The sequence below is a fragment of the Eumetopias jubatus genome, unplaced genomic scaffold (assembly GCF_037043125.1).
Source record: "Eumetopias jubatus isolate StellerSeaLion01/CBP00866 unplaced genomic scaffold, mEumJub1_p1.0 scaffold_13, whole genome shotgun sequence".
Lineage (NCBI taxonomy): Eukaryota > Metazoa > Chordata > Mammalia > Carnivora > Otariidae > Eumetopias > Eumetopias jubatus.
Genome location: NW_028274819.1, coordinates 55,746,869 through 55,763,042, shown reverse-complemented (window position 1 = coordinate 55,763,042; position 16,174 = coordinate 55,746,869). Strand labels below are relative to the sequence as shown.

Here is a 16,174-nt window from a genome sequence, read left to right as displayed (position 1 = left end):
CTGGTCCACAGACCACTCTTGAGTAAAGGTCTTAAGTACAATATAGCAGTGACATGACATGAACTATTTATTAAGTGCTTTACCCTATGCCGGTTATTGAGAAAGCCAGTTAACCTATATTAACTTACATAGTCCTCAAGACCATGTGAGGGAGGTACTGTTGGATCATTTTTCAGAGGAGGAAACTGTAGCACGAAGAGAGAAAGTAACGGCTATCCCATACAGCTTGTAAGGTGTGGGCCTTGGGTTCTGATTCAGGCAGCCTGGCTCCACAGCCTAATAGGAAGAAGACTCCAACAGTGTGTAGAGCATGACCAAGGGAGGGCAGGAAACCAGCAGGGGTACTGAGTGATCTAGCTGACAGATGAGGCCTAAGCTATGGCAGGGGCTGTGGGATGGGAAACAGGGGACATAAAAAAAGAGCATGGGGAGGGGTTTGGTGGTAAGTTGGATACAGGTGTGAGAGAGGGAGCCATGTAAAGAGTTCAGCCTGTCTGGTTTGGACAATAGAGAGATAGTGGTACCACTTACTGAGCAAGGAAACACAGGAGGAAGAACAATTTTAGGGGGAAGGTGAGTTCAGTTTTAGGATTGGTCAATATGAGTGGCTTTTGGTCATCTGGGGGAGATAGGAGGCAGATGGACCTAAGCATCTAGAGCTCAGGAGATGATCTGGGTTATGGGCAAGGTGCTGGTGTTGGCAGATGTGAAGCCATGAGTGTCGGAACTCACATAAACCGTGCATATAGACTGTCCTGTTCTGGGCCAGAGTTGACAGAGCACATAACTGGAAGAATGGGACTGGAATCCAGGTCTCCCTAGCTGCAGTGGAGGCTGGCTCTGCCCATTCCATTGGGCATTCTGGATGTGAGGAGCGGGCAGAGCATAAGATGCTGATGGGCTCAGGAAAGGGGTTTCTGGAGACATATGGTGACTAAATCCAACAAACTGTCCCGTTCCCCAGATCGGCAGAAATAAGGACAACTCCCTGGAGAAAGACAAGATCGATAAAGGTTGGGAGATATTTATTCTCTTTAAACAAGATCATAAATAACAAAGAAAGAAAGTAGGTCCCAGACTCTGGACCGTGCAGCAGGACAGGGATAGTTGTTGGGTGGAAAGGTGGAGGGGGCTACGCATCACCTAAGACAGTCACAGAAAAGATGGGCTGCAGGAGACCGGCCCTTCCTGCCCTTGGAGACGGCGTGCCTGGGCAGCAGGGGGAGGCCGCAGTGCTGGGAGGGGGCAGCTGGAAGAGGGCCTAGAGCGAGGGTGCTGGGCTGTGCTGTTTCTATGAAGAGTGACATGGAAACCACAAATGGTGAAGATAAGCTGTGGGTCTAGAAGAGGCAAGTGGGCACTCTGCACACCTCCAGGAACCAATTATGAAAATGGTTAAATTTGATTCTTAAAAACAACTCCACAGGCTTTAGCCTATGGCTTTGTGCATGGGCTGTCTTAAACCTGGGTTGCTCTGTGGCAGGTGAGGGCTCAAGAGGCCCCTGGAGCAGCCTGGCCTCAGCCCAGGGCAGGTGCCCAGACATGTGGGAGAGGGACAGTGGGCTCTCCCCAGATGGGAGGCCATGTGCTTGGACTGACTGGACCTGATTTTCAGGCTGGTATCTTGTGATGCTATCCACCACCGCCTCCCTATTTCTAAGGATGGGATCCTGGCCTCTCTGGGTCTTCCAAGCCTGGAAGAGTAAGACTGGGATAGAAAGATACCTGACTGGTATTTTATTTGAAAGGGGACAATAAGGACCACCCTGTGCATGGTCCATCCCGTGAGGTAGGGCAGGACCACGCCAAGAACAATCTCAAGGAATGGAGGTCCCTGAGCCTGGAGAGACATTTGGACCCAGGTGCACTGCCTAATATCAGGAATAGGGGCCCAGGGTGGCAGTTCCGATGGAGGCTTCACCCTAGGCAAGGCAGGGAGAACAGGCAGGGGCTACCCCTGAACAGGGAAGGGGTGTGAGCTGGGGAGCCTTGGACTAAGGAGGCCGAGGCTGGTCGAAGGCCTTGGAAAACAATGCTTTTGGCAGGAATACACAAAAGGGTTTGTACATCTGGGGAAGCCCGTCTATAGGGAGCCGGTGTCACACGGTCGGGCGGGATGGTGAGGAGACAGCGGCATCACAGTGGCCTCTGGTGCGATGTAGTTACAACAGAGCTCAATGTTGGGGGAGGGACGGACAGCAGGTTACTAACAGCCAGGAAACACACTGTGAAGAGTGGAAAGATAAGGGAAAACAAATGTGACCGTTACTAGCTTTCCCCTGCTCACCCCCTTCTCTTCCAGGAAGCCCAGGACCCTTCATGACCACCAAGGCCCTTGCAGATCTGTCCAACCTCCCCACAGCCCCATCTAGGTCTAGACATGGGCTCTGCTCTCTGTGAACTGGTGATGTGACCAAATGGTCCAGGGGCTCCAAACACTACTATCAAGAACAACTAAGTCTTTGCTTTTGATTCCTGGGATCCATCAACGATTAGTTGCTTGAGGAGTGCTTCAGCACGAGGCAGTCACTCATGTGGCTCACCGTACCAGGCTCCTGTCATCACCGCCAAATGCCTATCACCCTCCCCTCCCAGGTCCTGGCATTCAGAGTTCTCTAATGCAGAAACGATTTTCTTTTCTTCAACATTTCTTCTTCAAATTCCTGAGGGTAGGGAACCAGTTCCCCCGGACCTTCACCAAAACCAGACAGGAGACTTTCCAACTGGCAGGTATGACTCAGCAGGCTCGTGGGCTCTCTGAGGATCAGTGCATACTGCAGCACAGACTAGGCGCTCCCTAAGGTGGGGCCAGGACTGTGTGGTTTGGGTAATCATGCCTCTCTTCCTCCTCCTCCTCCTCAACAAAGAGTCTAACTGTGTCTCCCTAATCAGAAGAGCTTCCTAGGATGAGAGGCATCCTTTTTCCTTCAAACCAGTGTTTCTCAACTGTGAGTGATTTTGTTTCCCTCGAGACATTCGGTGACATCTAAAGACATTTTTGCTTGTCACAACTTTGTGTGTGTATGTGGGAGTGCTACTGGTTTCTAGTGGATAGAGGCTAGGGATGCTGTCAAACATCCTACAATACACAGGACAGGCCCCCAAATGTCAACAGTTTTGAGGTTGAAAACCCTGCTCTGGATCTCCACACAGTTCCCATGGCTTGCCCAGCATTCCTCAGCAGCAGAGGAGGAGAAGGCATACAGAACTTCTCTAAGACTCTGGAAAAAGACTGATTCCCATCCTAGCCTCCTCAGAGAAGGAGGCACCTCAAGAAGAGGGGGGATTTCTTTAAGAAGTGGGGTGGAGTGGGGACTAGGCACAATTTAATCTCAGCTCAGCAACAACCCACTGGACCAAAGCACACAGAAACAATCAACCACAGGTTTGTAGAAACACCACGCTGGGCTCTGTGTTGAGGAGGAAGAAGAAACGCATGGTGACCCAAACCAGGCAGGGCTAAGGCAGAGATATTTACAATGCTGCAAATATCTTTTTGTTGGAGTTGGTCAGCACTGCGGGGCTCCTTAAACCTTTGTTACTTCCTTACCACTGGAATCCACCGATGGGCTCTGCAAACCTGTGCCGGATCAGGAAAGTGGCAACAGCTTCAGCTACCTGGGAAAGGGAGAGATATTCCAGGCTATATGATGTTAGCAATGGGGCTCAGCTTTGGAGGTCCTGTGGGCTTCTACTGGAAGGTTAGGCTCTGTAGTGGACTCATGGATCTTACAGATCTGGGAAGCTTGAAACCTCAAGGAACTGAGTCCTGGCAGGGCTAGAAGATTCCTCCCCACCAACCTTGCCAAAGATAGCTCCAGAGAAGTCAAGAGGAATGATGTGAAGGCTTATTTATTCCCTGAGAGTTAAAAAGCATCTTATTCTATAGGAGAGTATATTAACTTCTAACTGTGACTGTAGTTTAGGGAGTAGTTTCTATCCCAATTTTCCCCTCTTCCACCTGGTTTTGGGGGAAAGAGAGAAGTAGAACTTAAGATTTTAACCAGAGGGCCCTGGGGTGAAATTGCGGGGTGCCAGTAGCTCCTCAGGCCATACAGAGAAAGCCAAGACCATAGCAGTCGCCAGGGAGAGGTTTGGGGAGATGGTGGAGTCATATCTGAATAGGCCCCAACAGTGGTCACTGCAGGCAACTCAGCCTGACTCAGAGGCTTGTACTATTTTTTGTGAAAGCCAAGGTGACTCACAGCTATTCTTTTACAGTCACAGAGGACCAGACTCACCTTGTCTGGGGCATCCTCATGGACTGCATGACCACACTGGGGTAGGACCTGCATCTGGAACTTTCCTGGAGAGGAAACAAATCCAGGTGACCTCAGGGACTAAAATGGCCCTCTCCTTACCACCTCTGTGGTCTCACAGGCCACTCCAGGAGTCCAGGACCTTCCTATCTACTCCCCTCCCCAACAGTCTGGACCCAATTACCAAGGTTTGAGGAGGACGGTAATACTTGCAGCTATAACCTTGAACAAATGATTTTCCCTTCATTTTTAACTTTGGTAACTATTTAGCATGCATTTACTTTGGGCCAGACATAGGAAGAAACAGTTCCTGTTTTCAGGGGATTTATAGTCTAGTAGGAGAACACAAAAGACAACATTTTAATGTAGCATGTAGTTCTTATGATAAAACTGAGCACATGGAACTATAAGAACATAGGAAAGGAAGCTTCACAATCAAATAAGGATATAGGAAGGCTTCCCACCCGGAAAAAAAAATAGCCTACACAAAGGAAAGGAGGATGAAATGGTATTTGTTCCTGGAAATAAAAAGTTTGGCATGGAACTCCTGAGAGTTAACAATGAGGCTAAAGAGGAAAGCAGGGACCATACCATGAAGGGTTTTGTAAGCTATTTTAAGGATTTTGAAATTTATTATTACAATAATATGTTACCATTTGAGTGTTTAACTATATGCCAGACTGTACTAACCACTTTCTCACACTGCCTTGTAGAACACTGTAAGCTCACCATTAATGTGATAGTTATTAGGAGTGAAAAGAGATGACAGATAAAGCAAGATCCCTAAGCAGACTAAAGGATATGGGACCCACAGCTTCCCCTAAGTAGAGACAGCAGACTCTCAGAGCCTAAGTGGCTCCATTTACAAAATAAGGCAGCATGCTCTGGAAGTCCTTCTGGTCAACATATTCCAGGATTCCTAATGCAGTTACACAGTGCTTTAAATTTTTTTCAAAATACTCTTCTATCCATTTTTTAAGTTGATTCTCAAATCTACCCCATAAATATTGAACAGTATAAATGCCAAAATTCTTTCCTGAGATGATGAAATTAATACCATGGTTAGTGAAGTGATTTACCCAAGGCTGCTTATTTAATTAGTAGAGGAACTAAGACCACTCTATTCAGTAAGGCCCAGCTTATGCCCTTCCTCTTGCAGTATTCTTCCTCTGGGTGCTCCAGCCTAGTCCAGCCTAGTCCCCTCTCTTGTATCTCTTAATGTACTACAGCTAACACATTTGGATTCAAACACAGAGCAGCTTGTGCCCTGCTTGTTTTGTAAGCTTATATTTTATATGCCACTGGTGCTTGCCTCCCCAGGAGGATGTCATTTCTGTAAGAACAGGGCCTAATACCAACAGGGCCCAACACAGGGCTAGACACTGAGTAAGTGCTTAGTAAGTCTTGAATGGATAACTGAATGACCTGATAACAGTTATAACCCCAACCACTCTGGGCTTGATGTCTAGGGATGAATTTTTTGTTCCTCTTTGGAAGAGTGGGTATAAAGAATCAGAGAGAACTCACACACACTAACAACACTGCGCCTGGTACACATAAAATGATTATGGGTAATCCTCACAATTATTCTATGAAGCCCTTCTCTCTCATCTTACAGAGAAAGAACCTTAGGTTCAGACAGCCTAAATTATTTACCCAGGTTGCATCATGAACAAGTGCTAGGTTTCTAGAAATCCATAACTAATTCAGCAGGTTTAAACAGTGCTGGGAGGCTGTGTTTGCAATCTGTGCCAATTTGGCCATTTCCCTTTGTCTTATGGGATGTCCCTCACTCCAGCCATTTACTTTCTATACTCGCAGGATGCTCTGAAAGAGAAGGTAGTCTTGGCATAATCCTTACTGGGGAAATGGCAGGGCATCTAATGAGGAATCATGAGTACTTCCTGGATATAATGAAGCCATCATTTGTCAGACTCTTACTTCACACACATTTTCGCATTTAAACACCATACAAATGTATCGAGATCTAGCATTATTTCTATTTTATAGATGAAGAAACTCAGGATTAAAGAAGTTAGCAATTCACTCAGGCCAGAACACTAGTAACACTGACTCAAAGCCAGGACCGTTTGATTCCAAGACTGGTGATCCACAATGGTTTCAAATGTTATTCTAGTCCAGATCAACTGCTTTCAGATAGTCTCAGGGGCCATATCTGATTCTTTTGTCTGTCCAGCATTAAGCATAGGTCTTACACAGAAAGACTGCTTAGGAAAGGTTTGCTTGAATTGAATTTAAGGAAAGATGTCTAAACTCAGAATTACCAGCATCAGTGCCATAAAACACCGTCCGAGGCCATGATCTTCCTCCAGGCTTCAGGATACTATGTGTTGGAAGAGGAGGAGGGTAGGAGTGCCTGAGTCCAGAATGTAATAAATCATTCAGGAGCCTTTGAACAACTATTGTGAAGAAATATAAGCCCCCTTTTCTGTGGAGAGCCTGAGGACAGCTAAAAGAACAGTTTGAGACCATAAACATCCAAGTAGAGATGTCCAGTAGGTTTTACACGTGGGCCAGGTATGGAGCTCAGGAGAGAGGTATGAGTTGGACATTTAGCTTTGGGAGTTATCAGGGCCTAAATAAAAGCCATGAGATTGCCCAGAGAGAATAAGTAGACAAAAAGGGAGGTCAAGAACAGAATCTGCTTAAGCCTGAAACCTTGGCCTTGGAGTTAGCACCTCTTCTTCCCATAACCTAAAAGATACCAGTGCCTACTGACTTCGCCTTTACCAAGCCTTTCATCCATACTAAACCAAGAGCCTCCACTTCCATCTGGCCAACATACCTGGACCTGAGCACAATATGTTACTTTTCTACTCATTATACATCATGATCCCTGTGAAGCTGCCATCAACTTTTTCATTTTATAGACTGAGAAAACTAAAGCTAAGGCAGGTCATGTAACTTGCCTGGGGTCATCAAATGAGAAGGAAAGTAGTAGTACTCCCAACCTCAGAGTCTTTACTTTTGCCACCTCACCATGCTGTCTTCTAAACATAGTTTACATCTTTTTGCATCCCAATTATCATGGACCTTTCCCTTTCCTAAGAATTCCAACAATGATGAAAATATTGATCAGTATTCAGAATATCTCCTTCACAATATTATATATTTATAGGGTACTTTATGGTTTATAATATACTCTGCAAAGACATTGCCTCATTTTAATGCTTACAACCCTGAGATGTAGATGGGAGTTAAGTCTCATTTTTAGATGTAGGAAAAAAAATTGAAGCTCAGAAAAGGGAAATATTTGGGTCAGGAGTGGATGTTGATGTCAAGTTTGGGCTTAACTCTAAAGTTCATGCTCTTTCCATTGCATTTCACCATCTCAGAACATTAATTCCACATGACTCTGCCCTCAGAGAAGGACCTAGGGACATAATTTCTTTTTTTTTTTTTTAAAGATTTATTTACTTATTTGAGAGAGAGAGAGAGAGAGGGAGAGTGCATACGTGAGCATGAATGGGTAGAAGGGCAGAGGGAGAAAGAGAGAAGCCCAGGCTGATTCCCCACTGAGTGTGGAGCCCGACATGGTGATCAAACTCACAACCCCGAGATCATGGACTGAACCAAAATCACAAGTGGGATGCTTAAGTGACTGAGCCACCCAGACATCCCTGGACATAATTTCTTGATTACTTACCTTGCATTTGGCCAATAGTCAGATCCTTATCCAATCTATCAACACCTAGAACAAAACAGGAGAATCCAGAAGTAGCTTACTAGAAAAGGTTGTGTGAAACAGGTTTTGCTGTTCAAGTATGAAGTAAAAATCGTTACAAATTTGTAAACATGATGACATTCTCAATTCACGTTAATGCCAATCCTAACTCCTTGAGGGTATATACTCACCACATGAAGCTTTCCAGAATGAGGGGCCCCTATAATCTTTTGGATCATTTAAACTGATTTCTGAAATTTCCATTATACTCAGAATATCTTTACACCACTCTAGGAGAACTTGTGCTTAACCAGGGATTGAAGGCAGGCCAGAATTAGGTTTATCTCAGATAGATGCTTGTGCTTAGTTAGGATCAGGGATTTGGTGAGAGGAGAAGAGCACAAATGAGTGAGGATGGTACTTTATTTTGGAAGTTACTACCCATGTGGTGAGTAGTTTTTGTTTGTTTTAAAGATTTTATTTATTTATTTGAGAGAGAGTGAGTGAGTGACCAGGGGGGAGGGGGAAGGGCAGAGGGAGAGGGAGAAGGAGACTCCCTATGGGGCTTAATCCCAGGACTCTGGGATCACGACCTGAACCGAAAGCAGACGCTTAACCGACTGAGCCACCCAGGTGCCCCCATGTGGTGAGTAGTTTTAACAAGGATACTCAGATGATGATATACCTACACTGCTATGGACTGAATTGTATCTCCCCCACCCAATTCATATGTTGAAGGCTAATCCACAGTGTGACCACATTTGGAGACATGGAAATAATTAAGTTAAATAAAAGAAGATAGTAGGAAGGAAAAAATGAAGAGGGGGGAGTTGGAGGGGGAGACGAACCATGAGAGACTATGGACTCTGAGAAACAAACTGAGGGTTCTAGAGGGGAGGGAGGAGGGGGGTGGGGGGCTGGGTTAGCCTGGTGATGGGTATTAAAGAGGGCACGTACTGCATGGAGCACTGGGTGTTATATGCAAACAATGAATCATGGAACACTACATCAAAAATTAATGATGTAATGTATGGTGATTAACATAACAAAATAAAAATTAAAAAATTAAAAAAATATAATTTACAAGAAGTTATATAAGACATAAAACATGAAAAAAAGATTAAATGGGGTCATATGGGTAGGGCCCTCATATGACAGGATTAGTGTCCTTTTAAGAATAAACACCAAAGAGTTTGCTTTTGCTCTCTCTTCTGCCATGGAAGGACACAGTGTCTGCAAGCCAGTAAGAAAGCTCCCACCAGAATTTCACTGTGCTAATACCCTGATCTCAAACTTCCAGCCTCCAGTACTGTGAGAAAATGAATTTGTTGTTTAAGCACCCAATCTACAGTATTTTGTTATGGCAGCCTGAGCTAATACACACACATACACACTTACCAGCCAAGAGCAGCAATTTAGGAATAGGACAACTAAGAAAGAGATTGGATAAGCCTCGGAACCAGCCATCCCAGTATTTTTCTGTTTTTGCCAGTTCAATTCTCCAAGTGTACGGATGGTCTTTCTTGGTCTGGAGGAAAAAGAGCAAGTTCTGAGTCTCTGAGGGCAACCCCCGGAGGAAGAGGACAAAAACTAGGTCCCTGGGAAAAGGAAAGGGAAAGAAACTAGCACTTATTAAGGGGCTACTAGGTCCCAGACATTTTCATATACACTTAATTACTAAAACAGCTTTGTGATATAGGTTATTGTTGTAATTTCCATGTTTAGATAACCAGAAGTTTACTTTTTACTTCTATTAATTTCAGTGAACTTAGAAGACTTTCTTAAGATCACAAAGCTAGTAAATGGTAGCCAAGACTGAGCTTCTCTTATATCCATTTGACAAAAAGAACATATCCATCAAAAGGATAATTACAAAAAGCACAGTACAGTATAAAAAAATACTTATGATATAATATTAAGAGAAAGAAACAGAGTGTAACATGTCATCTAAGTGAGGATTACTACTGGAAAAATGTGGTACACACAGGGAAAGAACTGGAAGGGAAAACTGAAAATATGTTGATTTGTTGGCAGAGCATTTTTTCTTATATTTTGATTTATGATAATGGTATCATGTTCATGCAATAGTAATCTGAAAAAGGAAATCTGACACAAATATTACAAAATGTATCTGTTAAATCCTGATACATACTAGACAGGCACAGAGTATGTACTCATCAAATACAAGATGAACAAATATATGATTTTCTATACTTTTCTTCATCACTGAAAATCTGAAATATTTTAACTGAAATAAATAATTGGGATACTTCATATTGTGGTTACCACAATATGAAAATCTAGAAGTGAACAAGAGACACCAACATATTGTGTTAGAGATCACTGGATGGTTAAGATGTCCATACTACCCAAAGTGATCTGCAGATTCAAAACAATCCCTATCAAAATCCAAATGACATTCTTGCAAAAATAGAAAAACTCATCAAAAGTTCATTCGGAATCTCAAGGGACCTCAAACAGCCAAAACAATTTTTTAAAAGAATAAAATTGGAAGATGCATGCTCTCTAATTTCAAAATATATTACAAAGCTACAGTAATCAAAACAGTATGGTACTGGTATATACACTAGAGAACCCAGAAATAAACTCTCACATATATGGCCAAATGATCTTCAACAAGGGTCCAAGTTGACTCAATGGAGAAAGAACAGTCTTTTTAACAAATGGTATTGGGAAAATTGGATATCCACATGCAAAAAAGTTGGACAATACACAAGTTTAACTCAAACAGATTAAACACCTAAATATAAGACCTAAAACTATAAAACTTCTAGAAGAAAACATAGAGGAACGCTTCATATAGCTTTTCATGACATTGAATTTCACAATGATTTCTCGGTTATGACACCAAAAGCAAAGGCAACAAAAGCAAAAATAGACAAATGGACTACATCAAACTTAAAAACTTCTGTGCATCAAAGAACACAATCAACAAAGTGAAAAGGCATTGTATGGAATGGGAGAAAATATTTGCAAATCATATATATGATAAGGGGTCAATATTCAGAATATATAAAGGATTCCTACAATTCAATAACAAAAAATCAAATAACCTGATTAAAAAATGGGCAAAGGACATGAACAGACATTTCTCCAAAGAAGAGAATGGCCAATAAGTACACAAAAAGATACTCAACTTCACTAACCATTAGGGAAATGCAAATCAAAACCACAATGAGATATCACTTTGTACCCATTAGGATGGCTATTCTCAAAAAAGACAAAATAAGCATTGGCAAAGATGTGGAGAAACTGGAACACTTGGGGCACTGTTGGTGGGATTATACAATAGTACAATCACTATGAAGACAGCATGGTAGTTACTCAAAAATTAAAAGTAGAACTACCATAAGATCCAGCAATCTTACTTCTGGGTATACAGCCAGGAGAAGTGAGAGCAGGGTCTGAAGAGATATTTGCAGACCCATGTGCATAGCAGCATACTGACAACAGTCAAGAGGTGTAAACAATCCAAATATCTATCGATATGAATGGATAAACAAAATGTGTTATATACATATTATTTAGGCTTAAAGAAGGAAATCTTGACACATGCTACAACATAGAGGAAACTTGAAGACATTGTGTTAACTAAAATAAGCCAGTCACAAAAAGACAAACACTGATTCTACTTCTATGAGGTGTAAAAAAGATCACTGGATGGGTAGTCAGGAAACTTGGGTCTTCTAGTTCTCACTAAACAATGCATGTACAACACTTATGAGCCACTTCTAATAGATTCCACAGTCGGAGACAGTAAAACCTTCCTAAATATACATTGTGCTTCATACGCAAATGACAAATTTAAAGTAAGGGAACTTCCAAGGATAGCAATATTATAAAAAGAAATTTTAAGGGGTGCCTGGGTGGCTCAGATGGTTAAGCATCTGCCTTCAGCTCAGGTCATGATCCTAGGATCCTGGGATCGAGCCCCATGTCAGGCTCCCTGCTCAGCGGGGAGTCTGCTCCCTCTCCCTCTGCCTCTCCCTCTGGTTGTGCTCTGTCTCTCTCTCTCTCTCAAATAAATAAATAAAATCTTTAAAAAAAAGAAGAAGAAATTTTAAAAAAGGAGTTCAAGTACTAAAAATATAAAAACAAAGAAAAAATCTGGATATAATTAGAGTTGCTCCTGTATTTAGGGTTATAATAATATATCCTCTCTCTGGAGAGCTGGATCATAAAGTTAATTTAGTTGAGATTCCTTCCTCTGACAAATGGTAATAAGTCAGATCAATGTAAGAAACAAAACAGATGAACATGGGGGGAAAAAAGAGAGGCAAACCAGAAAACAGACTCTTTAAACTATAGAGAACAAACTGAGGGTTGCTGGAGGGCAGGTAGGTGGAGGGATGGGTTAAATGGGTGATAGATATTAAGGAGGGCACTTGTGATGAGCATGGGGTATTGTATATAAGCGATGAGCCACCAAATTCTACCCCTGAAACTAATATTACACTGTATGTTAACTAACTGGAATTTAAATAAAAGCTTGAAAAAAGACAACTAAAGAAAGAAAAGAAAAAAAAATAGATCGATGTAATGAGATCTAACTGCTGGATAGGAGAGGCAGAAAGCTGGCTACCAATCATCCTGGGATGTTCACGTGGGCAGGATGTAGTTCTCCACACAAGGGCATCAACCACAGGCTTTGCATTATTTCCCAACACGTCACTTGAAAAGCATTTAGAAAGATAGGTTTTGTGTCAGTCAGACTTGGATTTAATGCAAATCCCACCTCCATCATCAGCTAATAAACTGTGGGTCCCTTGGGAAAGTTAACCTAACTTCTTCAGGCCTATTTTCTTAGCTATAAAGTGGGCAACACAAAATCTCAAAAGATTATTGTAAGGATAAACTAAAGATACTCATGTATGTAAAACAATAGGAACATGGTCTGGCACATAACAAGTAATTAAAAAAACAAAATCTTTTTTTTTTTTTAAAGATTTTATTTATTTATTTGACACAGAGAGACAAAGCGAGAGAAGGAACACAAGCAGGGGGAATGGGAGAAGCAGGCTTCCTGCTGAGCAGGGAGCCTGATGCGGGGCTCGATCCCAGGACCCTGGGACCATGACCTGAGCCGAAGGCAGACGCTTAACCATCTGAGCCACCCAGGTGCCCCTAAAAAAACAAAATCTTAAGAATATGGGATTTCGGGGCACCTGGGTCACTCAGTCCTTAAGCGTCTGCCTAAGGCTCAGGTCATGATCCCTGGGTCCTGGGATCAAGCCCCACATCGGGCTCCCTGCTCCTCGGGAAGCTTGCTTTTCCCTCTCCCACTCCCCCTGCTTGTGTTCCTTCTCTTGCTGTGTCTCTCTCTGTCAAATAAATAAATAAAATCTTTTTTAAAATAATTTTTTATTGTTATGTTAATCTCCATACATTACATCATTAGTTTTTGATATAGTGTTCCATGATTCATTGTTTGTGCATAACACCCAGTGCTCCACGCAGAATGTGCCCTCTTTAATACCCATCACCAGGCTAACCCATCCCCCCACCCCCCCTCCCCTCTAGAACCCTCAGTTTGTTTTTCAGAGTCCATCGTCTCTAATGGTTCGTCTCCCCCTCCGACTTACTCCCCTTAAATAAATAAAATCTTAAAAAAAAATATGGGATTTCAATTATCTTGAAAAAGAAGAGCAAAGCTGGAAGACTTACACTTCCTGATTTCAAAACTTGCTATGAAGCTACAATAATGAAGACAGTGGCACTTGCATAAGGGTAGACATATATATCAATGGAACAGAATTGAGAGTCCAGAGATAAACTGGCATTTATGGCCATCTGATTTCCAAAAAGGAATGCAAGACAATTACATGGGAAAGTGGGGTCTTACCAAAAAATGGTCCTGGGACAGCTGGACATCCACGTGCAAAAGAATGAAGTTACACCTCCTACCCTCATACTATACACAAAAATTAACTCAAAATGGATCATAGACCTAAATATAAGAGCTAAAACTAGAAAACTCAGAAGAAAACGTATGTATAAATCTTTGTGACCTTGGACTAGGCAAAACCTTCTTAGATGTGACATAAGAAAACAGCAACTAGATAAAATGAATTTCATCATCGAAGAACACCATCAAGAACATGAAATGACAACCCGTATAACAGGAGAAAATATTTGCAAATCAGGGACTTGTATCTAGCAATAGTCATCAGGAAAATGTAAATCAAAACCACAATGAGATACCACTTCATACCCATTAGGATGTCTATAATCAAAAAGAGGGACAATGTTACAAGTACTGACAAGGATGTAGAAAAACTGGAACACTCAGACACTGGTGGTAGGAATATAAAATAGTCTGGCTATTTTTCAAATGATTAAACACAGAATTAGCATCCAGCAATTCCACTGGTAGGTGTATACCCAAGAAAAATAAAAACCTATGTCCACACAAAAACGTGTACACAAATGTTCATACCAGCATTGTTCATAACAGACAAAAAGTGAAACAAATCCAAATGCCCACTGATGAATGGATAAAAAAAAATGTGGTCTAACCATACAAAGGAATATTATTCAGCCATAAACAGGAATGAAGTACTGATACATGCTACAATACAGATGAACCTTGAAAACATTACGCTAAGGTAAAAGAAGCCAGTCACAAGACTGACTGACTGACTATGTATATTCATTTATATTTAATGTCCAGATTAGGCAAATCTACAGAGACAGAAAGTAGATTAGTGGATGCCTAGGGCTGATATTGGGGAGACATGGGAAGAGAATGCAAATAGGTATGACATTTTTTAAAAAAGTGATGAAAATGTTCTAGAATTAGATTGCTGCAATGGTTGCACAACCCTGTGAATCTACTAACAACCACTGAATTGTATACTTTGGATGAGTTACCTTTCAATAAAGCAGTTTTAAAAAAGAGATTTATGCGTAAAGGAATACCTCCTGGACAACTGAAGTTTATTACTTTAAGGACCAAAGGTTAAAGCTTCCCTTTTCTTTTCTGTATTTTAACCATATTGTATTAGACATCACCCCCCACTGCCAACGTATATCTTGTCTTCTTTTACACAGCAAAATGGATGTAAGAACTCTTAGGTTATGTCTCAGGATCACTTCAAACACCATGTTTTATATTAGTTATAACAGAGATATCCCCTAAGGGCTAATAGGCTCTAAATGGCCCCTGCTACCATGCTTTAGAAGTTGTGACTGTTTTTCTTGTTGTAGTTAAGTTTAATTTACATTATCAATATTTTCTCCATCATTTTATTTTTTTATTTTTCTTTATTGAGATAAAGAACATATAACATTGGGTTGGTTTAAGGTGTACAATGTGTTGACTTGATACATTTATAGGCCGCAATATGCAACACCATAGGATAGCTAACACCTCTATCATGTCACATAATTATCATTTTTTATTTTGTACTAGGAACAATTAAGACCTAGTCTCTTAGCAACTTTGAAGTTTATAACATAGTATCATTGCCTATAATTATTATGCTGTGCATTCAATGTCCAGGATCTGTTTATCTACTAGTTGCAAGAACACTAGTTGTGTTGTTTGGGGTTTATGTCCTTCCTCAAGGGTTGACTGTTTTAGCTGTACTCCTAATTGCCTGATGTGTTTCAGTCTGCCCTCCTAACAAAACTGCTGGAGTATACTAAACTCCATGTAACTGGGCTTATAAAAAAATTACAAAGGAAAAATGAGCTGGAATTAAAAACCGGAAGACCTGGGTATGTTTTAGCACCAACATTTATAGGAGTCTGTAGGCAAGAATCTGTGCCTGAATTGTAAAACAGTGATAATATCTACAATGCAGAGCTAAAATGAGAACTAGGGATGATAAATGTGATGTACTTAGTATAGCTCCCAGCACATAAAAGGCAAAAAGTCATTGACAGTTTGTATCAGAGTCTCAGATCTACTAAATATTACTTGATTACTTTGGGAAAGTCCTTCATCTCTGAGTCTCAAGTTTCTACACTAATGTTAACATGGGAGAAAAGATCTCTTTTCACCCCACAGAGTTAGGGAAGGCAAATTAATCATGCACTGTTTATATTTTTGTAAATTCCAAAGAGGTATAAAGAATTATATATTTATCTTAAGGATGACAAAAGATCCTCATTAAATTAAAAATTGTTTAAAAAAAGATACAGTTGATGTTTAAACAACATAGGTTTGGACTGTGCAAGGTCCACTTATACCTGGATTTGGAAACAG

At 41.5% G+C, this 16,174-nt stretch overlaps 1 protein-coding gene across 2 annotated transcripts in view; it reads right to left on the bottom strand.

The window, feature by feature from the left end:
* PPME1 (protein phosphatase methylesterase 1) overlaps positions 1–16,174 on the bottom strand; it is an 88,116-nt gene that overhangs the window by 7,723 nt on the left and 64,219 nt on the right. The window contains exons 10-14 of one of the 2 annotated variants that reach the window (XM_028115869.2): positions 9,343–9,472; positions 7,927–7,971; positions 4,242–4,306; positions 3,551–3,618; positions 1,009–2,225 (exon numbers count right to left, since the gene is read on the bottom strand). In XM_028115869.2, coding sequence (XP_027971670.1) covers positions 2,207–2,225; positions 3,551–3,618; positions 4,242–4,306; positions 7,927–7,971; positions 9,343–9,472 — 327 coding nt within the window. In that variant the 3' untranslated portion in view covers positions 1,009–2,206. Of the gene's footprint in view, positions 1–1,008; positions 2,226–3,550; positions 3,619–4,241; positions 4,307–7,926; positions 7,972–9,342; positions 9,473–16,174 lie in introns of those variants that run through there. The other variant, XM_028115870.2, reaches the window with a different exon arrangement.